General features: G+C 49.2%; 1 protein-coding gene across 5 annotated transcripts in view; it reads right to left on the bottom strand.

Annotated features, from left to right (window-relative positions):
* The window catches only part of LOC143013585 (gamma-adducin-like), a 70,557-nt gene that overhangs the window by 3,896 nt on the left and 42,522 nt on the right, over positions 1-24,139 (bottom strand). For 3 of the 5 annotated variants that reach the window (XM_076167258.1, XM_076167259.1, XM_076167257.1), the window contains 11 exons: positions 18,167-18,411; positions 9,763-9,901; positions 8,955-9,106; positions 8,740-8,820; positions 4,402-4,551; positions 3,860-4,003; positions 3,526-3,624; positions 2,686-2,862; positions 1,709-1,966; positions 1,172-1,276; positions 863-949 (listed from right to left, as the gene is read on the bottom strand). In XM_076167258.1, coding sequence (XP_076023373.1) covers positions 863-949; positions 1,172-1,276; positions 1,709-1,966; positions 2,686-2,862; positions 3,526-3,624; positions 3,860-4,003; positions 4,402-4,551; positions 8,740-8,820; positions 8,955-9,106; positions 9,763-9,901; positions 18,167-18,361 — 1,587 coding nt within the window. In that variant the 5' untranslated portion in view covers positions 18,362-18,411. Of the gene's footprint in view, positions 1-862; positions 950-1,171; positions 1,277-1,708; positions 1,967-2,685; positions 2,863-3,525; positions 3,625-3,859; positions 4,004-4,401; positions 4,552-8,739; positions 8,821-8,954; positions 9,107-9,762; positions 9,902-18,166; positions 18,412-22,986; positions 23,232-24,139 lie in introns of those variants that run through there. The other 2 variants (XM_076167260.1, XM_076167256.1) reach the window with 1 other exon arrangement.

Raw genomic sequence — 24,139 nt, forward strand, 5'->3', positions numbered from 1 at the left:
ACTCCTATGATCTTATTGAGCGACTCACTGCAGTGAACCAGACTCACACACATGCTCGTACAAACTCACTTCACTAACACGTCTGCTGTGCATGTGTGCGTGTGTGAGTGTGTGTATATCCTGGTCGCCCCTCCTGCTCTGACACGATCACACACACACAGCTGTAATGGGGGGTGTGTGTGTGTGTGTGTGTGTGTGCAGGGACAGCAGGGGCGAAGGTGAACGTGACGTCAACACATGCAGCGTGCATGGAAACACACACACACACACACACGTTTATATTTACCACAATGTTTATCAGCACAGGATCCTTCAAAATAAAATAGAAATATAATGAGTAAAATATCTAAATATCCACTTTTTTATCTCCTTTCCTCTTTTTATGTCTGTTTGCTGCTCGCCTGCCTCCCCCTGGTGGCTGTGCGTCGTCATTACAGCTGCCATGTTGTATGAAGAAATGTTCTGTCATGTAGGTAAACACACATGTACCTCTGAGTGTCTGACCCAACATACACTCATCAATCATTCTGATCATTTCCACTTTCAGCTCCATTTTCTTGTTTTCATTGTTTTCTCCTCTTTCATCCTTCTAAGATTCTTCATTTCCATCTTTCTCGTCTTCCCTTCTTCATTTCTTGCTTCCTTGTTCTCTTCCCCAGCACTCCAGAACAGATTCACACGCAGCCGGAAGCTGTTAAGTGTAGGATTAGAATAGTTCTCTCCTTTGGAATGAAACATTAATGGGAATTCTGGGATTGCAGGGAAACAAGTGGAGCAGACGGATTGAAGCCACAAAGCTCAATCTGACGTCTACCTGCTGAAGTGCTGTTGGATAAGATGTGTGTGTGCTGTGTCCTCTCACCTGTCTGGGCTGATCCACTGGGATGCCTGCCAGGTGCTGGGATCGCGGCCCGGATGACATCACATCAAAGCGGTTCTGCTCTCTGATCTGTGAGGGGGGGGGGAGAAACACGCGGCGCCGCCATCAGGAAGCAGAGTGAGTTTACATCAGTCTTACGTAATAAAACAGTAACACACACAAGGCTTAGAAAGCAGAAAAATAAAGTCACATTAAGAGAAATGTACCCCAAAATAAGACCCAAAGAAAACACATCAAAGAATAAAAGATTGCGTAACGCCGGCTCGACCGGGAGGAAGAAGCTCGACTCACTTTGTTCCTCTTCGCCAGAACCTCACTGGGGTTCGTGTTCAGAGGGACAAACTGGTTTGGGTCTTCGATCCGGATCGGAGTTCCCGTCTCCACCGCCTTCATCCACTGCAAACACGGGACAGAAGAGCAACGGAAGAGATCAATCAAATCTGTCTGCTGGCTGAATGACACCTGTTCTGCGACGGTTGTCCGTGTCCTGCTGAGTGCTGCCCACTAGAGGTCGCTCTCTCCCACAGAGCTGTTTGTGTCTGCAGAATATTATGTTTTAACAAACTTAAGAGGCTTTTTGCTGTCACGCTGCAGCGTGACGTCCCAGTGAGGCTGTAGAGACGCACTGTGATGGAAGAAGGAACCAAGGGCCTCAATCAGAAAAGCTCTAATCACTAATACTTACTTATTTAGGGCAGAAATGTAAAAGAATGAAACTTAAAGCTCATCAGGGCTCAGGTTGGAAAAAGTTTTGTGATGATGTTTAAACACAATGATCCAAACTCTCACTGTCCCACCCCCCCACCTCCTCCTCTTCCTCTTCCTCACCGTGGTGGTCCGGACGTTGTAGCGCTCCTCCCCGGCCTCCCGGTTGACCTTGGTGTAGCTGTTGGGGGAGGTCAGCCAGCGCGTCTTCTCCCTCTGCTGCCGCTGCTGCAGGAACTTGTAGGGCAGCCGGGTGGCGCTGCTGCAGTCGTCGTCGTCCAGCGTGAAGGCGGTGACGGTGGCGGGGATCTCCACGTCGCTCTTGTGCCGCGGCTTCTCCCGCACGATGGGATGGCGGTAGGTGTAGCCCGTCCTGTAGCCCTGAGGCGGGAAGGAGACGGTTAGACGTAAAGAGACGCCATCACATCTCTCTCTCTCTCTCTTCTCTCTCCCTCCTCCACTCTCTCACCCTTTGATCCCCCCTTTCGCCATGGTAACAGAATCTACTTCATTCAAACTTGAGCTGCCCCTGCACTTTGCACTTTCACCAGATGATGGCGCCACAACTCCTTTATGTCCCAGTGTCTCTGATTTTAAGAATGATCGATGCTGAAGCTGATTCAGAAATCTAAATTCTCTCTTTCTCTCTCTTCCTCCCCTCTCCCTCTCTTCTGTTCTCCCTCTTGGCCCCTTCTCTCCTTTCCTCTCTCCTCTGTGCTAGGGCTGCAGGGCTTCCTAGCTGATCTCAGGACACGGTCAGCCAGTCATTTCCTGCCCCACTCTCTCTCCCCTCTCTCTCTCCATGCCCTCTCGTATGGCCTCACTCTCTCGCCGCAGACAAGCTGTCTCTAACCGTTCAGCTTCACACTCTCAGCCTCTCTTCAGTCTGGTGTCTGAGCTCTGACTGTCTTCTAGTCGTGATTATTAACTCCCACTGAGCCACGACATCATGGAAAGCTCTCTTTGTGTTTAATATTGTGGAATGAGAGAAGTGTAACGCTGCCATTTTGAGGTTGAACTTTGTAAGTAATGGAGACGCAGTGACAGAGAGAAGCAGAGGCGAGGTTTAGGCGTGTGTTCCTCTCCGTGTGAGGACTCACCATGTTATCCAGCATCCTCATCAGGGCCTCAAACTCCAGCTCACCGACCCTCCACTTGTGCATGCCGCCCATGTTGATGTCTTCTGCGGTGGACACATCTGTCACTCGGGCCTTGAACTTGTCCCGGTCCAGCACTATCAGGTTGTCCACGCCGCCGGCACACGAAATGGCGTTCACCTACGACCGCAGACACACAAAGAGGAACTAAACTGCATTTCTGCCACTGACTTGATTCTACACGTTGTGTTCGGCGGCGCTCGCATGCACCTGAACGCCTCGCCTAGTTTGTGTTTTTACCACCGACTAAGACTCCACAACAAGGCACCGGGCTGAAGACAAGGTGGAGGAAGCTGGAGAAGCCAAACCAAACACCAAAGACAGAGACAGAGGGAGAGAGAGACAGAGGGAGACAGAGAGAGAGAGACAGAGAGACAGAGAGACAGAGAGAGAGGGAGAGAGACAGAGAGAGAGAGACAGAGAGAGAGAGGGAGACCGAAAGAGAGGGGGGAGTGAGAGACAGAGAGAGAGAGGGAGACAGAAAGAGAGGGGGGAGTGAGAGACAGAGAGAGAGAGAGGAGAGAAAGACAGAGAGAGAGAGACAAAGACAGAGACAGAGAGAGAGAGAAAAAAAAGAGAGGGAGAGAGAGACAGAGGGAGAGAGAGACATAGAGACAGAGAGAGAGAGGGAGAGAGAGAGAGAGAGAGGGAGACAGAAAGAGAGGGGGGAGTGAGAGACAGAGAGAGAGAGAGAGGAGAGAAAGACAGAGAGAGAGAGACAGACAGAGAGAGAACATGGAGCCTCCATTTTGTTTGGACTCGCTGAAGCTCAAGTTTGTTTACCTGGGTTTCACAAGCGTACTGAATATTGAAGAAGTAAGCCAGAGCCTCTTCGATTGTCTCCCCCAGTGCCACCACACCGTGATTCCTCAGCACCAGCACCTATAACACACACACACACACACACACACACACACACACACACACTCGGTTGAGAGGCGACTGTACAGGAAATAGAGCTGCAGATGTGTGTGAGTGTGGGTTTGTCCCCGGCTCATTTGATTTGATCTCAATAAGAAAAACGATTGCATGTTTGATGGGAGAGTTTCAATGCCTCGCCCAGAACGACGAAGAGTAAAGAGTCCACTCATACCGCCTCCGGTCTGGCTCTCCTTACCTTGGCCGTGGGGCCCAGAGCCTTCTGCAGCTCACGACGCTCCTCCTTGCCATCCAGGCTTCCCTGGTAGTTGAAGTAGGCGACATCGCCCAGAATCAGGGACTCCTGGGAAATGGGCAGAATGCCACATTTCATAGACGACACCTGTAACGGCAGGGAGGGGGGGGTTAGACAGGTATGTTAAAGGTGTCTCACCGCCCTGAGCATGCAGCTGACACTTAGATGTTTCTGAGTGAAGCCAACTCTCTAAATGAAGCTGCAGTGATGTCTCTCTGTTCTGGTCTGAAGCAGAAGTGTTGAGAATGCCAGAGTCTATCTAAAGATAATCATTCCCTCTCTCTGTGTCTCCCATCTAAATCTTTCCTCATCCTCTCCAGGAGACAGACAGACAGACAGACAGGAGCTCACTAACATAATCACACCACTCACATGTCTAAGCAAACAGCTCATCTGTGAAGCCTGATAATCACATTCTGCCCCAAAATCAGCTTCAGGTGTTCAGGAGGCAGAGGATCTCCTGTGAGAACACTGCATGGACTTACAGCTGCTGTGGCAGGAGTGTGTGTGTGGATGGCACAGCGGATGTCTGGACGCATGGAGTAGATGGCGGCGTGGGGGCTGAAGCCTGCAGGCTCCACCCTCAGGTTGGTTGATCCCTGCTCCATCACGTCGCCGATGATGTTGATTTTCACCTGGAAGAGCGAGGAGAGGAGCTGGAGTCAGTGGGTAATCATCAAGACAAGGATGAAAGCTTTAACAGACCACATATAACATAAAGGAACACAAAATACATAATATATACATGAAGTACCTGTTTGTATCTTCATAGTTATAATAATATACAAGTTACATTACACACTACACAGTATACACACATACTCAATACAATATACAGAACTGGAGGGTGTGTGTGTGTGTGTGTGTATGTGTGTGTGTGTGTGTGGAGGGGGTATTGCACAGAGAAACTGCAGTACAGACAGAATGAGAGTAGGATGTAAAGCAACACTAACATGACAGTAATGTAATGTAACCATGATGATTGGTGGATTAGCCTCTAACCCCACACACACACACACACACACATTGATAAGGGACATTTGGTTGAAGAAGATCAACAAGCTTGGTAAGCAATCACATTTACTCAGACACACATTCAGCTCCAGATATTGAGACTTTCCAGACGCTCCTCCAACATCAACGTATCTGACGCTGGAAATGCCATTATCAGCCACGCCCCTCCCCTTCTGCTCCACTTCAGGAAATGAATTAGCAGGAAACATAACAGAGTGGACATGAGCTGCACACTGTCACAGCTCCATTAGCAGACGGTTAGGAGTTATTACATTATTAGACAAGGAGGTGAAGATGGAAGGGAAAGAGGTGAGGATACAAGGGAGAGAACTGGAGGGCAACAGGGTCAGAGAGAGAGAGAAAGAGAGAGAGAGAGAGAGAGAGAGAGAGAGGGGGTAGAGAGAACGTGAGGGAGACAGATACAGAGAAAGAGAAAGAGAGAGAGAGAGACAGAGAGAGAGACACACAGAGAAAGAGAGAGAGGGGGGGAGAGAGAGAGAGAGACACAGAGAGAGAAAGAGAGAGAGAGCATGAGAGAGAGACACAAAGAGAGGGAGCGTGAGACAGAAAGAGAGAGAGAGAGAGAAAGACACAGAGAGAGAAAGAGAGAGAGAGAGAGGGAGAGAGAGAGACATAGACAGAGAGAGAGAGGGGGGGAGAGAGAGGGAGAGTTACGGAGAGAGAGTGAGAGGGAGAGAGAGAGAGAGCAAGACTGAGAGAGCGGGAGAGAGAGAGTGAGAGAGCAAGAGTGAGAGAGAGAGCAAGAGTGAGAGAGGGAGAGAGAGAGTGAGAGAAAGGGTGAGAGAGAGAGAGAGAGCAAGAGAGAGAGAGCGAGAGAGAGAGAGAGCAAGAGTGAGAGAGAGAGAGAGAGAGAAAGAGATGCGTCACAAATTGCCTCAGCCTAACCACATCTTCTCTTGTGATGCAAACCAGAAGCACCAGGCTCATGTTTCTCTTCACAATCACAAAGTTCTCCTGTGTGTTATCACAACAGGAGGAGGCATCCATCTTTCGGTCGCGGCCTAATGAAATCCAGTTTAGCCACCAGCCTGACGGAGCTTCATCTTGTTTTATTTATGTGCTTCACTTCTGCTGCATGTTTGCTCTTTTGTTGTTGATGAAGCACTGACTTGTGTTCTGAGGATCCATGCGGTTCTGTTGGACAGACTATGGGTCGACTACAGACATCACGTGAGTCAGAGAAGGACGGGCGATGATCTATTGAGCTCAGACAAGTGAACCGTGCTGACTGACCTCCATACATGGGCATCGCCAACTCCCAGACGATCGAACGTCGATTGGTTTACATCGCATGTCGAGTATAGCAACAGCTCAAAACACCCACCTGTCAATCAAATAACCACGCAGCTGGGAGGCCGCAGCACTGCAGCGCGCCGGGGCTGAAACTTGAACGGCGTGGAATGGATCTGCCTTGTAGCTCAGCGGCGTTGAAGCCCTCTGACAGCGAACTCATCCTCAACCTAAACCTCCATTGTGGCATTTTACCCGTTGATAAACTGCAACGGCACTGCGACCGTGTTTGAACGACGGAACATAAACCTCACACACACCTCACAGTTTGATTTGTAAGAGTCGGATGCTTGCAGTCACATCTGTGACTGTGGGACCTTCTCCAACACGTGGTGGACAGACGACCCCAGACTGTGTTACTATGGTGACACATCATATGCTTAGGCCCTTTATCTTGACTCTCATCCAGTCACATCCTATGGAATTATAAATCATTCAGTTCCTATGAATGCTTTTCTTCATCAGAATAAGAACGAACACGACGTTATCCCGTGACCCCGACGTGACCTCTCATACTTGTGACTCTGGAGGACTTCCTCTTTACCAAAGCGCCTGTGGACCGAGACGTGCCGCTACAGAGAGGAGTGGATGAAGGAGAAGAGGAGATTAGAGAGGAGGCACCGGCTGGCATCGGGACACAAACAGGCTGGAACACAGACGGGAAGCTGCAAAGAGGCTCGGCTGCATAACTGAGCTGCAGACCGACTTACTGCAGGGGGAAAAGGCAGATGTTTGGTAAACAAATGTGTTTACGGGAGAGCTGGCGTGCGTTGTGGCGTGCGTACGGTTTCAGCACTTATGTGCGGCCTTCATTATGAGACAGTACAGCAACTTTATTACACATTAATGATTCATGATGTTTTAAATGCATTTTCCAGCAGGGTGAATGTTTGAGTTCATACTTTCTGAAGTTGGTCTATAAAAAGGTTTTACATGCAACTCTGCCAACTCATGATGAGAAACGAAGAGTGTTGAGTTCTACAGATGGGAAACCAATCAGGAGTCACGCACAGAAACCTCTTAAGGCCCAAACAAACACACTTACACACACACACACACACACACGCGAGAGCGAGCTGGGACTGAACTCCAGCCCAGTTTCTTTCTATATCTGTGCCCACTGAGCCCCGACGGTGAAATGTGTCCGTCGGCAGAGAGGCGCCCATAATCAGCTGTCAACAAGTCCTCACCTGTAGCTGCATTACACAGGTGTGTGTGTGTGTGTGTGTGTGTTTACACAGGTGTTTCAAATAAAGTAAGAGGGAGGCTCAACAAAGCTAGATATGATTCTGATGTTTGCACTATGAACTACTAGTTTACAGGTCAGAGTAAGAGCCTTTGTTCATAACACTGAACCGTACAAAGAAATAAGCACAAAACACTGAAAGGAGGAAAATGGAAGGAAGAGAATAGGAAGAGTAACAGAAACAGGAGTAGAATCTGAACCAGAGGGAGTTCAGATGTAAGGAAAGTGGGTCACTGCACATTCTGGGACATCTGCTCCTGATTCACACAGGCAACCATCTTTACACCCAAACAAGACAAAGACAAATAACTTCTACCACAATATTTGCTAACAGTGAGTGAACACATGTTTACACACACACACACACACACACAGCCGCACCCACACACACGTAACATGATGATATGACCCCAAAACACGGCCATAAGATTCATCCGTCATCCCTTTTCCCCAAAGTACAATCGAAGGAAGTAGATTGAAGGAAGTCAATGGTTGATTAAGCAGAGTGAACAAACTTTAGCCCTCTGCAGTGAAGGACGGCCAAAACCTCCCTTAGTTGTACACACACACACACACACACACACACACACACACACACACACACACACAGGGTCAATCATTTATGGCTCTGCTGGCTGCATGCGTCTCATTTCTTTCGGTCTTTCTTTCCTTAAAAATCTAATCAATCACAACAGAATGCCTCTTTCATTTGTTTACAACTTAAATTCAACGATGTTACTCCGTTGACCTCACCGGCTGTGCAGATGTTCTTAACCTCTGGAAGAACCTTAAGTTGGTTAACTAACTTAATAAAAACGCAGCGTAACGCCAAACAAGCCCGGCAGTGATGAAGGCTCCTCCATCAAGCTTTGAGCCCCTTTAGGCTGATGAGGTGCAGGTGTGTTCCAGGTGAAACCACAGACTGCGCCTCCATTTAAATAAACAGACTCATCAACTGATTATTCCTACGAGCCAAACGCAACACAGAATATGATCCACCTTTCCTTCTGTCAGACTGGAACAGGTGGAATGTTTCATGAGGAGCTTCACTCACATGCACATGAAGAAATACTTTGACTCAACAACCCCTAAACTGCCCGGTAACAGGCGTGTGTGAATGAGGCAACAGGCTTGTCCTTACCAACACCATCTATCCTGGGTTTACGTACGAAAGACCCCCTTAAGTGTTTTAAGGTTGCCTTTAATAACACCTGGGACGGGACAACAGCCGCTCATGCTGATTGGTTCTTACCAGGTTTGATGCGGACGCCTCAGCGAATGACAGGCCTCGGGGGAGGATGAGGACGTGGTCCTGCTCTTTGCTGACTCGAGCCTAAAAGAGAGAAAAGTCATCAATCTTTGGTTGAACAGGAGCAGGTTTTCATTTCCTTACTTTTCCCTTTTTATTTTAAATAACACAACAATCCTCAGAACAATGTAAACTCTGTGGCCTCTGTAGCGTCTTACGGTGCAGTAGGAGCTGCCAATATGGGCCCAGCCGTACAGATCGGCCAGCCTGTAGACGCTGGCCAGCTTGCAGCGTGTCTGCCTCTCCCCCTTCACCATGTTGGTGGTCTCAGCGTTGTAGAGATCGTTGATGGGCGTGACCATCCCCAAACCTGGGAAACACAAGAGCAGAAGAACGTAGATGAGATCGAGGAAGAAGCCGTCTTACACGCTCTCACGCCGTCTCTCTCTCTCACCTCCAGCCCGACCAATGTTGAAGATAATCTCTACCCGTTAACCCCTAATGGCCACGGTGACGGCTAGACACCGCCGCCTGCCAACACGTGATGATGCTGTTTGGCTCCACATCAAACAGAGTTACAGGTGTTCATTTACCCACAGAGGTGACATAAGCGACGCCTCACCCTTAAACACTTTGTTTACTCTCGTAGCCTCCTCGGACCTACTCATTATGGGAGCACAGCAGAGGAGCTGGGCTGAGCTGCCGTGCCGCCCTTTACGTGTAATTCAGCATTAGTTTCACATTCCAAAGCCGTGATTGGAAGCAGACGTCACATATGGACTCCTGGACAGGAAGGCGGGATGAGAAAAACAGAGAAAAATGCTGGGATCTTCCGGAGTCTGCGGCTGGGTCGTCTTGGCCCTTAAGTGCACACAGCTCGTGTTCGCAGCTCGTCTCTTTGGTACCGGCGCAGCGCTTTGCTTTGGAGTGCGGATCAAAGCAGCTAGACCCGGAGTTAGGGCAGGATGTGCCAACTAAAGGTTAGCGTCTGGTTGCCTCACAGGCTGTGGCGTTCTGAATACTCACTGGGGGGGGAGGTGTTGGTGCCGGCCACTGAGCTGGCCATGAAGAAGTCGGCGATTTGTCTGAGAGCCAGCAGGCCTGAGGGGTTGTTCCCCTTCTTCATCTGCTCCTGGATCAGGCCCTCCAACTCCTCCTTAAAGGCCTGAAGAGGACAGAGAGGGAGGGAGAGAGAAAGAGAGAAAGAGAGAGAGAGAGAGAGAGAGAGAGAGATGAGGAATAATTCAGACATTTAAACATCCCTTTATCAGTCAGTCATCACTGACGCTGTATGGAGTCTACCCAGTTCTGAAATGCATGAACAGTGCTGCGCCTCTGATTATTACAGCTGAGGGTTTAGATTGATTACATATTGTCCAAATGCGTTCTTTAACGTCACCAAAAATGAAAAACAGAGAGCGAGAGAGAGAGAGGGACAAAGAGAGAAAAAGACAGAGGGAGGGAGGGGGAGAGAGAGAGAGAGAGAGAGAGAGAGAGAGAGAGAGAGAGAGAGAGAGAGAGAGAGAGAGAGAGAGAGAGAGAGAGAGAGAGAGAGAGAGAGAGAGAGAGAGAGAGAGAGAGAGAGAGAGAGAGAGAGAGAGAGAGAGAGAGAGAGAGAGAGAGAGAGAGAGAGAGAGAGAGGGGATAGTGTGGAGCGAAGCGGCAGCTGTTATTAGTGGTGACAGATGAAAGAGTGAAACACAGGTGGAACAGATAGAGACGGTCAGAGCGCGAATGAAGACGGGTAGAGAGAGTCAGAGATTAGACACGCCCCCTCTTGGTTGTCAAACTGAGTGGAGTTGTGAGTTCTCATCAGAGGTCGGGACGCCTCCCCGCCCGACTAACTGGGCTGGGATTTGACTGGCTGACAGCCTGTGTTACGATTGTGTGTGTGTGTGTGTGTGTGTGTGTGTGTGTGTGTGTGTGTGTGTGTGTGTGTGTGTGTGTGTGTGTGTGTGTGTGTGTGTGTATTAATCCTCACGTCCAGACTAGAGTTATCTGGCGGATGTACGCACACAATACAGACTAACGCGGTCATTTGTGCTCTTATACAAGACCCCGGGGACGCACAAATCATACACGCATGCATACACACACACACACACACCAGCGGCTGTACAGTATGTTTCCATCCTGCGTGTCACTTTTCTGCAAAAACAACCGTCCCTGCTGTGGATGAAATGTCTCTGATATGGAAGAAGGAGGTCATGTTCTGTCTTGATGAAGCCGTTAACCTGGCGACGCTCACGCTCACGCTCGCCTGCCACACAAAAGGCGTCAAATGCTGTGGGCCGTGCACACGTGTACAGATATACTGTCTGCACACACTCAGGTGCCATACTACAGAGGAATCTAGTAAACCCAAGCTCTGCAAGAACGACAAAAAAGAAGACATCAGATCTGTCCTGATCCAACATTTCTGTCTGGCTCGCTGTGCTGCATGACATCAATGATTTACAGAGTTTATGCTGTAGTGCAGCCTTGTGTTCTACTTTGTCCTCGTCGGCTGTGCTCAGTTTGACTCAGACGCCTCTTTGTCGTGCTCCATTTGTCTCATAACATGTAAAAGCTCCTTCCTCTCCACCTGGCTTTCACTCTTTCACGCTCCGCCCGCACCTAAAACAGAATTTACAAATTGAGGAATGAATGAACTGAAGTGCTTTTATCACCTGCTGTTGTTTTCCTGCACCTTTCTGCTGTGCTGTGTTTGAGCTCATTCTCACACTCCCCTAGTTGAGAACAGCATGAGGAGATTCTGCCTGGTGAGCAAGTGTATGCATCCTTTAGGCGTCATCACATTATCTCCTCCTGGTACTGAGTGAGCAGACTTTCATTTCAGTCCCACTGGAGTATAACCAGAGTTTAATGGTGCCACATCCAGTGTTCCTGCCTTTATTCCATCTCCTGCTCCCAATAGAGTCGTCAGTGTCCACAAAAAACCTCTGCGACACTTCACTTCCCCTCTGCCCCCTCGGCCCGGTAGGAGGGGCCGGGTGGTTGTAGGATCTCGTGGGGTTGTTTTGTTCAAAGCGCTGCGACCCCCCCTCCCTCAGATCACATACAGTTCGCAGAGCACCGCCGGTCCTGAAGCTCGGCCAGACATTCCTGTGTGTCTTGTGGCGAGGTCGGCATGGTAACCGGCCCGCCGCGGATGTCTGACAGTAGTGGGTCGAGGTTTTCCTTTTCGGTTGTTGTTTGTGTTGTTCTTCTTCTGCTTCACAGGCTGTCACGGCGACACCGGAGCCACGGCACCAAAGGCAGCGCTCCCTGGGTCCAGACTGGTGCTGGCCCGCTTTGTTTTCACTCAGCGCTCATGGCGTCTCTCGCAACATGACGACGGGCATGAAAGCGAATCCAATCAGCAGTTATTAAATGAATGAATAAAATCTCCTGCGCTTCAGAAAGGAAACTCTTTCAACAAAAGGCTGGCAGAGTCCGCAAACAAAACCTTTAATGAAACACACGCATGCAGAAACACACACACCCACAGGAAGGCATCTGCTCCAGAGTGTGTGTGTGTGTGTGTGTGTGTTATACATCTCTGAGAAGATTATGACAGCAGGGATTTGAGTCCCATCATCTAAACAGAATAATCCTGTGTCCTAAAGTGGATGGTATTATTCATGTTTCAGCAACAAGCCCTAACATGCAGACACAAAAATGACATCATGTAACAGGTCCAGTTCAGTGCGATGAGTAAAGACTGACAACCGCCATCCCACCAAAACACGTCTCCCCGACAAACCACACACACTTTAAACAGGTCTGTAAATAGTGGAGAGAGAGAGAGAGAGAGAGAGAGAGAGAGAGAGAGAGAGAAAGAGAGAAAGGGAGAAAGGGGGTAGAGAGAACGTGAGGGAGACAGATACAGAGAGAGAAAGAGAAAGAGAAAGAGAGAGAAAGAGAGAGAGAGAGAGAGAGAGAGAGACTAGAGACTAGAGACATGAATATTACAAAGAGGTGACTTATGATTTATGCAACATGACAAACCAAGTGCTTTAAGTGTTCATGGTTCTGATGTGGAGCATTGTGGGATCTGGTTCCACAGAAGGGTCAAGATGAGGTCCCCTTGTTAGGATTAAGGCCTCGCTCAAGGACACTACAGGTGTTACCATGGAATCTGGACGGTTGGCGACGTGCAGGCGCTGGAAGGAGAAACCTTCAAACCAGAGCCTAACTAATAAATACTGAACAGGACTATAAAAGAAGCAAGCAGCAGAACAGGAGAGGAGAGGAAGAAAGGCTCCTGGCGTTCCCTGGATAAAGATCAGGACTTCCACATGTACCTGGATTGTTGCCTGCCTGCCTGCCTGCCTGCCTGCCTGCCTGCCTGCCTGCCTGCCTGCCTGCCTGCCCCTTTCACAGCAGGTGGCAGCAAGGAGCATGTTGCCAAAATGTCAAGAATGAAAGAAGAAGGAAGGTAGTACGTGTCCTACGCTGGTTAGCTGGGCTGTCATTCGGTAACGATAGCGACTGAATCACTAACCGCTCCCCGATCTCTAGCCGCCATGGTCACGGGACAAATCTGGGAATGTTCCTGGGGTCTGAGGAGGAAGGGCGTCTCTGTTATTACATTCCGCTCAAAACGCTGTTCAAGAGAATAGCAGGAGCGTTGCCTCAGGAGAGCACACGCGTGATGAAGGCATAGGTTGATAATGAACACCTTGCTTGTTGCCGTGGTGCATGATGGATCCCGTGTACAACCCTTCAGGGAAAACAAGCTTTTACATTTCCTTCCGAGCCTTCATATTACTCATTCGGGAAGTCAATCGTCTTCAACCGGCGTGTCGTCAGTCTTCCGCCTTGTGTTTGTCTGGACTCCCTGGTTGTGCCTCAGTTGTCGGCGCAGACAGGTGATGCTGCTGCAGCCTTTGTGATATAAAGTGTGGGAAAGGATAACAGGGTTTTTTATGACTGGGTTGGAACGAGGCCCATCCTGCAGGTCTCTGCCTGTGCCCCCATCAAAGAGGTGTGTGTCATCCCTGGTGGTTTCAGTATTACCTCACACACACACACACAGACTGAAACTCGACCTGTATGATTAAAGCTACACTGTGATTTCTCTCCAGTAAACACAGTCCCACGTGCTCACAGGCGCTTGGTTGCTGGGTTCAGCTTGTTCTGTCCTCAGGTTCTGGATATCAGGTGCTGATTGACTCTGTGTGAGTTTTGGGGGTCACTTCCTGCACTTAGTTAGGATTACATTCTCTCTCCTCCCTCTGCTGCCTCACAGTTCAGCTGGAGGACAGAGACGTTTGGGGCGTCCATGGCCGCTTATTTTCAGTTTAACTGTTGTAAGATGCCAACATTATAAAGTTCAAAGGTAGGGAAGGTGAGGAGATGCATGTGGACGACTCATGGCATCACTGGCTGGTCTCCTAACCTAACAGTGCGAGGACTTTTGGCAAATCCCATCATCTTCCAGGACATTTCCAGGCCTGGAATTCACATCTTCAAATTCCATGACTTCTCCAGAATTCCCGTGACCTTAGAAACCTTGGCCTTTCTTTTGTCTTCTCCCAACAGTCAGACCTCCATCCTGGGAGGCCACGCAGAGCTCAACACCTGTAAGAAATCATAAAAAGGCGACGTGTAGCCCGGTTGCTTGGGACACGCGAGAGGAGTGATGGTGGTTTTTAAAGACTCTCCGGAGTGAGATCAGCCTCTAACGTTCTGTCAGATGAGACCTTCAGGACCTTCAAAAGAAAAACATAATCCAGGGCAGCCGTGACATGTGCCTTACATGAAGGGTGGGGGGTGAGGGTGTTCTCCACAGAAAATCGCCAAAGCACCATCAATTATCCATTTGTGTTTCCTGGCAGCCGGATGGGAAGAGAAGAAAATGTGTGCTTCCTCTGAAAACCGCCGGTGTAAATGAGCCTGGGTAAATGAACCGCTTGGCATCACTACATCATTTCAATGGAGGGGAAAGGAAGAGAGGAGAGGAGAGGAGAGGAGGCCAAGATGATTGCTGAGGCAGAAATAGAGGCAGCATGTTGAAGTTTAACTCAAACTCGATCTAATCCGATGCCTCTGAGGGCTTCTGTCACAGATATCAACACTAATGAATGAATGACTTGATTTGTCGTGCATGATGTCACGACGTCTGGGTTTGCAGTCAGAATCCAGACTGACTTGACTTCCTAGGAACGAACCAAAGCACCACGGTGTTCCTCATTAACCACCTCAACGCAAATTCAAGTCCAAGTGTCATGCAAAACACGTTCCTTCCGGTGTAACTCAAACTCTTGTGCTGCTTTAAGCTGGCACTAATATCACCCAACAGCCAAATCTACACCTGCATGCCTGAAACCTCTCTAGTTCTTCATCAGCCGTGGCGCCAACAAGCAGAAACTCTTGCAATCATTAATCATCACCCATGTCTGTCCGTTGCTGAAACTGCATGACGGGGACAGGGGCCCAACCTGTGCTCCCGAAGCTCTGGATCTCGCCATCAGGTCTTGCATCATGTCCCGGGTCACCCCAGGCTGCGTTTGTGTACGGACATGTGTGCATAGTTTGCAAACTGTTGGCTTTGCTTCGTTTCCAGGCCAATTTCGGATTCTGAGCAAACCAGGAAGGACCAAAGTGTAGCGTGAGGTGAAGGTAAACACGGCCGCGTGAATGAGCCGCAGAGCGTGAAATGAGTTGATTCAGTCTGGCCTCGTCTATATGCGTCCCCCCCGTTAAATACAGCCCTGCATCTGAGCGCTCCAAACATGTAATCTAGAGCTGCTGCTAGCCCCATTACACTGGAAACCAAACAAACCAAGGAGGGAGGGAGGGAGGGAGGGACAGAGAGTGAGACGGCGGGGCAGTGTGAGAGCACGTGCACGTCCAGCTGGGGACACACACTCGCTGTTGTTGTTGTTGTTGTCGTTGCCGTAGCCCGAGCATGACAGCGTAAACCAGAGCCGAGAGGCCGAGCGTCCTGATGTAAGCGCTGGAAGCGTCTGAGGCCCACAGGGAGCCACCTGTTCCTGCTGACTGAGAGCAGGCTGGACCTCCTTCACAACCACATCAAGGGGGGATAGCATACATAACGGCATGACCACAAGAGCACAACACAGACACACACCCCCCCACAGTGACGTAGTGGTAAATACAGGCGGAGGGGACACTACCACTTCCAGATGGGGAACATCAATAACGCTGTGGAATAACAGCTAGCAGCGGCAATAACAACCAGCTCAGTGCAAGGAGGAGGAAATAGGAGCAACTCCACACTTTGAGCCAGCAAGTTTCAGACTTTTACCTAAGAAAAACTGAAATTATACAACAAATAACTCAAAAAGGTCACCTCACTCCCCCTTTTATTGTGCTTTTTGTACACACACACACACACACACACACACACACACACACACACACAAGATTAGAGTGGAAACCTTCCCCTGCAGCACCAATGCAGCTCTTCAGGACATCTGGCATAACGGAACCAAATGCCAACACAACCACACTGGGCATGTGCAGAATGTGGATCACATTTAAGGCTTAAAAAAGAACGAGACAAACCGCTGCAGCCGCAACCCAATATCAATCATACACACACGTCCAGGTTTGTATTACTCTGCATGAGAGCAAAATTCATTCATGACATTCATTTGATGCCCTCAGCAACGTCTAACTTTATCTGAACTTTAACCAACCATAAAGACACACACACACACACACACACACACACGAAGTTGAAACACAAACTAGAACAGCATCTACGCAGTTCTTGTGTGCTAGTTGATAATGTGGTCGAGTTCTTGCCTCTTGTACAATGGAAGTGAATCTGCCATGTTTCATTTCCCTTAATGTTGTTTTGATGTTTGGACAGTTACAGCCAAGCCAGACTTGCCCAACATTGAGCTAAAACAACTTGAGGTTTGAGTAAAGCTTCATCTGTATTGTTGTCCTTGCTGCACTGCACCAGAATGGCAGCATTGTGATCGGCTAAACTCATCAATCGTGGATGTATTACCTATCAATACCACAGTCTAAGAAAGCTGCATTACTACACATCTTCATCTGGAGTCTGGTAGGTGTCTTAGCACTGTGTTGCTGAAGCCAGCACCTTCTGCAGCAAAGCTTGCCAGTGTGTTTAGTCTGTGTGGTCCCAGTGAGGCTCCGACCTCAAACAGTACATCCAGCACTGTAGTTTGGTTGGAGGGCATGGACCTGGGTTGTTTACCTCAGCAGAACTTGACCCAGCATGAGAGGCAAAGGCCTGGAGGGCACTCTGAGAGCTGGAGCGGTAAGCCTGGGCGAGGGTGTGGTGACTGCTGCTTATGTTAGGGTTTTAGCAAGCTGTGGACTGCTGTGATTCTGCGGGTAGTGTCACAAACACACACCCTCACACACTGTTGTTGAGTAATGGCCACTGACAGTGAGAGAAAATCACAGCAGACTATACAAACTATGAGTCATGAGGTGGAGAGTTCTCTGCTCGCTTCAAAACCTTTGTCAAGTCCTTTGTGATCTCAAGAATTACTTCCGTATTCCTTGACAACACACAGGGAGTGAGCAGAACGCCTTTGATGAGGTCATTTTCTCTCCTGCCTGAACTTGAGACATCTTAGAATGTGTTGTAGAATCTTGTGATCAATACATTCTGCACATCCTGGTCCTGATTGGTCCCATCAGACTTTCAGGACAATCAAAGGTTTATATTCATTTTTATTCGGTAGCAAACCACAGCAAACCCATTCCCGTTCTTGTCATCCTGTGTGGTCTGTGTAACATCTACGGTCCAATTCGAGTAAATGCTGACGGGCGGGCTGACAGTATTCCTCTGCCATCTCCAACAGCCACTTTGGTAGACAACCACCTATCATTTGTGGGTCATGTTGCATCACTCCTCCAGGGTTCATCAATAATAAATCAGAGCCAGGAGAGAATCTGAAAGCTAACAAATAAAACATCACCCCCAACCTAAACTGTGTCAGCAGATTGAATCTCATGCATGTATAGAACTTTCTAATGGGAAAGTTTGATCCAGCACCACTTTGGCAGTCCTGCTGTTGTAACGGTCTAAATTATGCTCAGGGTTCAGCATCAAGGCTCTAAAATGTCTGAGGAGGAAGGAAAATATGAGACAATACTAAAATGTTGTCACTTTCTTCAACTATTGGACAATGTTTGTTACTGTGACGACATCATTGGTTGGAGTAGACCGGAGCTCATTCCCCTGGGGAGCAGGACGGCACTGGTACACACTCGAGGATGCTAGTAGGACCTGACCTCCTTTTTAATGGCATCACACCACAACAAAAGCAGTTGGCGTGATTGTGTATAACTCATTTACGACACCACAACTGGTGAGGACAGGATGATTAACACAACTGGCTTCTCTCTCTGGTGACAATCAAAAAGCATTTTACTCAAGACTGCATATGTGTACAAATGAAAACCTTCTAGACAGGATTCTGCTGTTCTGACTTACGGGGCTCTGCAGGATCTGCGTGACTCGTTTCTTCTGCTCCAGGACGTTGAAGTCCTGCCTGAGGTCAGGCGACATGTTTCTGGCCCGGATGTACTCTGGGTCGTTGACGTCGACTCGGTCGAAGTAGCGTTCCTTGGTTCCTCCGCCGGGTGGGGGAGGGGTGGTCACCACCCCCTGATGGCCGTCCGTACTCATGCCTGCTTCAGCTCACTCTCTTGCTATGGCTGCTGATCTGTGACTCCCACCTGACAAAAAGGAGGAACCAGAGAAAGGACCGGTTAGATGGAATATTGTGTCTTTTGAAAGGTTAGCAGAAAAGGTGAATATGTGTCATTTAAAATGTATAAATTCAGACATTTGTGTGGATTCAGAATTCACCACAAAGCACCGATGACAAAGCATTCGCCTTTTGCATTAGAATTAGACTCATCAGGATGACAAAGACAGAAAGTCTTCACTTAACTCCACCTGAGTAGTTTCATACAATGACTTTCATTGACCAGATTTAAGGGAAACGTATTGACAAATAACATCATGGAGGAGATGAACTGCCATGAATGGAGAAAGTGAGTGTGGGCCATCAGTGGATCTAACAGAGGCGCAGTAACAAGACGCCCACACTGGCCAGACAGCAGTTTTGTTCCATACCCTCATCCACACACGGACATGCTGGCAGAACACACAGGAGGCACCACAACACAAAACATAAGAGCGAGGCGGGAGTTCTGTTTGAACGGCCGGTCTTGACTGAATGGGTCTGAGTTGGTGAAGCCATCCTCAGGTCAGCTGGCATGACAACAAACCCTTTTCAGGATACAGGAATGATTACAGTGTGGAGTAAAATCAGCCAGCATGACCGCCCTTCTCAACTCCGTGTGGTCGTGCCAAGAGACGGAGCCATAAAGGATGAGGAAGTGAAAAAACGTGCCGGTTCATGAATGCACAGCGAGCAGAGAAGTGAGAGGCATGAAAGAGCAGAATGACTGCTGCACCGTAGCATTGGGAGGATAAGCTGGTGTATTACAGAGGGGCGGGGCTTGTGGAAGCTCTAGCAGATGGTGTTTTGGCTCAGAGAGAGAAGAAGGGACTCAAGAGAGAGAGTAAGACTGGGATCTCTCTGCTGTCAGTCCTCAACGGCCCACTGATCATTTGGCAGCGTAAAGAAGAAACCCCACCAGCAGGGGCTCCCTCTCTCTCCCTCTCTCTCTCTCTCCTTCTCTCTCTCCCTCCCTCTCTCATCAGAGTGCTGAGGGGTGGGAAAAGTGCAGTTGAAGCTTTGACAAACTAATCATTCAGCTCAACTGCAACCTGACGGTTCAGATTCAGGGTTGTGTAGAGCAGAATGCAGGGCAGAATTTCAAATACAGGCCCTCTTCCCAAATGCAGCTAATACAAAGCTATGACAGGCTCGCATGGCTGGACCACAAGAGGTCAAGCACTGGAAAACTTGATTCCATTGGTACTTGAGTCTAAATGTGACATTCAGAATCAAGTAAAGCGTCTCCTGACCTCTGGGTTGGAAGAGCCTCGTAAAGTCTCCAGATCTAAGAGTTTGGGCAGATGAATATTTGAATACTCATTTGGAAAAACCATCAAATCCTCCCGGGCCACCCTACATAGCGGTTTGTCATACAGTGAGGGAAAGAATCTTTCCAAACGTGCAGCAAACTGAGGAGAAGGATTCTATTTCTAACACCACCAAAATCTGTTTATTCACCAAACAGACGCCTGGGCCGGGGCCCCCTGCTGGTCACCGGACCACAAGCAGCCCCTTGTGGTCCGGTAGAAGGAAGGAAGGTAAAACCAAACGCTCACAACCGTTCATTTCCTCCCAGAGCCCCAATATAGAGATTTCATAAGCTAAAGAAACAAAAACTGTAGAAACATTCAGCACTTCCTCGCTGAAGTCATGAAATGGAGACCTCCCGATGGTTTATCTTAACAAGTGGAGTGTATTATCTTTCACATTCCTCACAGGGGAAACACCACTGGCCTCTCAGCTGGTGATGTTGTCAGAAGAGCTGCTAAACCTTCACATAAACACACATCTGCTCTCACAACAACACGCTGGAGGAATCCACCACAGCGTTCCCATCACACTCCACGTTGGCTGAATCGAGGTGTTTGATTTGCTTATTTAGGACGTGAACATCATGGGTTTTCATTTTGAGCGGATGAATGTGGATCTGCTCGTTGTTATAAATAGACAGAGGCTTTTCCTCCGTGCCTTAGTTATCATTAAGTGTTCCATCTTTCTCCTGAGGTTTTGAATCCTTTGCTGCTGATGTGTGTTGTTTTGGTGGTGGTCAGCCAGTTTGGGATCTGAGGGAAACTTCTCAGCCTCTGCGTCCGTCAAGTTTCCCGAGCTCCACCCACCCTGGGAGAGAACATATAGACTAATGTACTTAAGCAGGTAGGTAGGCAGTAGGACTGAGATAAAGCTGTGCATCTCCACTGTGATGCTGTTGCATATCCAGACAAGGTGGTTCCTATATGGTGCTATAAGCCTGTGAATCACTGGGATGACCGCCTCTCTCTCTCTCTCTCTCTCTCTCGTCTGAACCTGATCCTCCGGGTAAAGCTGCGATTTACATGGAGACAAACAAAAGCCAGCAGAAACATCTCCTTTAACTGAAGGCAGCTGGGCAGCGCTGCGTTACATAACCTGATGTTGAATTCATCCGTGAATGCCGAGCGAACGCCTGCAGGCTAAAGGATAAAACCAAATCTATATTTCTGGAGACGCACGGGACAGCAAAGCAGTGCAGACAGTGACACGTACAGTAAGAACCCAAAGACCAGGAAACTAAAAGGAAACGCTTTCCCTGATGTGTTTGTATCTCACTGCATCGCTCTCCAATCTAAAATCTGCTTGACGCTAGGTTGGAGTCTTTTCAGGCGTTGAGCATGTGAACACACATTTCATTCACAATCTGCCAAACACAGAAAACGACAAATACTGCAAAATGTAAAACCCAGATAAGAGAATCCAATCAAAATACACAAAGAATGGATGTGAGTGTTGGAGATGGACAACGTGAGAGCTGAATGGCTGGAATGCTGCATAGCCACATGCAACAGCTGCAGGCTTTCAAAATAAAGTTACACACACCCCCAGCAAGCCCCACATGCCCACCCTGCCCTTAAGACACACATACACACAAACGCACACACCCACCCTGCATCCAATGTGTTTACCGCAAACCAGGGAAGCACTGCTGCTGCTTCATAAACTTTGGGTACGACGAGCCCTGAACACACACACACACACACACACACACACACACACACACACACACACTCTTTTGGTGCTCATAAAGAAACAACAACACAAACCCACTGAGGCGGGGCGACTGGATGCCCTCAGACTGAATTTACAGTCGGACTGTAAGTACAGGAGACATTTGGCCTTTGAGAAGGTCAGCAGGTCAGAGGTCAGCGCTGTATTGCAATTGCATCGAGCTCCATTAACTTGTGGCAGCCAGACAGGGCCGGCTGTGTTTGCTGAAGGGTGTGAGACAGCGACCCCAGCCAGGGGCAAGGTGACAGCGACCTCTCACCCCCGTGACCTTTAGCTACCCACCGCCCCTCCTCTTCCCGCTCTCTTTATCTGTTCGCCCGCAGCAGACACACAGAGACACACACACACACACACACACGTATGTAAACGTGACCTACAGATCCACATACAGTATTCTGCATGTGCCTGTGTCAGCGTGGGACAGGACTGACACGAGGAAGATTCGCCCAGGATTTTGAGCTGGAAAGGTGAGAGAACTCTTCTCTAGGAGCGGTGAGACTTGGGCGCTCACCCATAATGCATCAGTGCCCTGTGGACATTTAGAGCTGGAACTGAGCCAGCACTTCAGACAACACACACACAACTCTCCCTCTTTATCTGATGACAGCCAGCTATTCTGGAGCCTTCATCTACCTCTCTGTGTCTGTCTGTCCATGACACAAACACACACACACACACACACACACACACACACACACAGTCTCTCTCTTTAAGATGTCAGACATACTCAAAGTTGGAGACAGGGATAGAAGCAGCACAACAACAGAAATCCAGAACTTGCACACTTCTATATATGACACACACACACACACACACACACACACACACACACACACACACCTATCAGTGTGTACGGGAGCTGCCACCCTTAAAAATAGACCCGGGCGCTCTTCGGGTTGTGTTTCAAGCAGCAACAATACCAGGAAAGAATCTGCACGTTTGCTAATTATATCCACACACACACACACACACACACACACACACACACACACACACACACACACACACTGTAAACACGTGCGTACTGTGACCCTGGTTCTCCGGGGGGAGGACGGGGACGCGCAGAGCCCGGAGCTCCGCACTGAGACCCAGGAGCGCCGCACACCGGCTCGCTCCTCTTCCGGGTGCTTGCGTCATCGCTCCCGTGTCTCCCGGTGGATGAGCCGCGCACTGAGCCGCCTCTCCTGTCGGCCACATCAGAGATAAGAACCGGGGCTAATCTCCTCTGCAGCTCACACACTCTGCACTCTTACTGCCAAGTGTGTTCATCGTAGCAAAGCAATTACAAGGAATCGGTGTCTTCGAGTGTGTGTGTGTGTGTGTGACGTGTGAGTGTGTCAGAGCGGCTAAACTTGCTCGGAATTCCCCTAAACTGACAAACCAGCATGGATCCGAACCCGACAGTCAAACGGGACACACACGTACACACGCACACGTACAAACACACACACACACACTCATCCAGCTGTAATCACACAACAAGCCAGCATGTCAACAAAGCAGCGGAGCGCCTACAGACCTTGCCTTTCCTCTCCGGTCAGTGAGCGGGACAGACGGGACACATGTCTGTCTCTGTCTCTGTCTCTGTCGGTGCCGGGTGTGACAGACAGACAGAAAGTGAGAGGAGTCGATCGGTAAACCAGTCGGTCCGCTTGTCCTCACGCACAGTTCGGATCCCTTCGCGCTCCAACAGCTGTGAATGTATGTGTGTGTGTGTGTGTGTGTGTGTGTGTACGTATATCCCTGGCAAGTGAGGGTGTGTGTTTGTGTGGAAAAGAAGCTAAAGAGACCACGTGACGTAGGCTTAATCCCCCCGCCCACTGGGTGCACACACGAATTAATGCCAACACACGCACACACACAGGCTGGACCAATCAGGGCTCAGGTTCACACACTAACCACTCCCCCCCCCCCCTCACCTCTTTCGCTCTCTCTATGTCTTTCTCTTTCTCTACCTCTCTCTAACCCCGCCCCCACTCTCTCTCCCTCTCTAACCCCCCCCCCCCCCCCCCCCCCTCTCTCTCTCTAACCCCGCCCCCCCTCTCTCTCCTCACCCCCCAGGGCTTCAGTACTAAAGGCCACATGTTTCTGAGTGCCCTGGCAGCATCAGCCACAGTAACAACCTGCTGCAGCTCCGTCCTTCTCTTCTTCCCTCTCAGCCTCTCACGTTCACATTCAGCTCTGAAGCCCAAACAAGTGTGAACATCTCTCCTGATCCCAGAACCCAGCCCAGGACCCGTTCAGGTTTCCAATCAGAACAGAGGGTCTTAAAGAGACAGTACCCAAACTGTCCTGGTTTCACTCAGTGTGCACTGCAGTGAAAGAGTAGTTGAAGATGGATCAATCTGTGTTTTCCAGCATTAAAGCATTGCCCCCCCCCCTTTAAGAAAACCTCTGGAAGTTAGGAAAAGTTGCAGAACAGCGTCAAGAGGAGGCCTGACACTTCCTTCGTTTAAATAAAGAGCTGCAGGTCTCAGTGCCAAAGGGTTTGAGCTGAGAGCTTAAAGATGATCTATGATAAGAGCCCGGTGTTTAGACTGCAGCATCAGACCCTACACAACACTGAGAACAGGCCAGAGTCACAATGACTAAAAGAGCGAGAGAGAGAGAGAGAGAGAGAGAGACAGACAGACAGACAGAGGGGAGAACTGAAATCCAGAGAGAACCAGTTC

The sequence above is a fragment of the Genypterus blacodes genome, unplaced genomic scaffold, assembly GCF_046128005.1.
Source record: "Genypterus blacodes isolate CSIRO-AG114 ecotype Tasmania unplaced genomic scaffold, CSIRO-AGI_Gbla_v1 ptg000157l_1, whole genome shotgun sequence".
Lineage (NCBI taxonomy): Eukaryota > Metazoa > Chordata > Actinopteri > Ophidiiformes > Ophidiidae > Genypterus > Genypterus blacodes.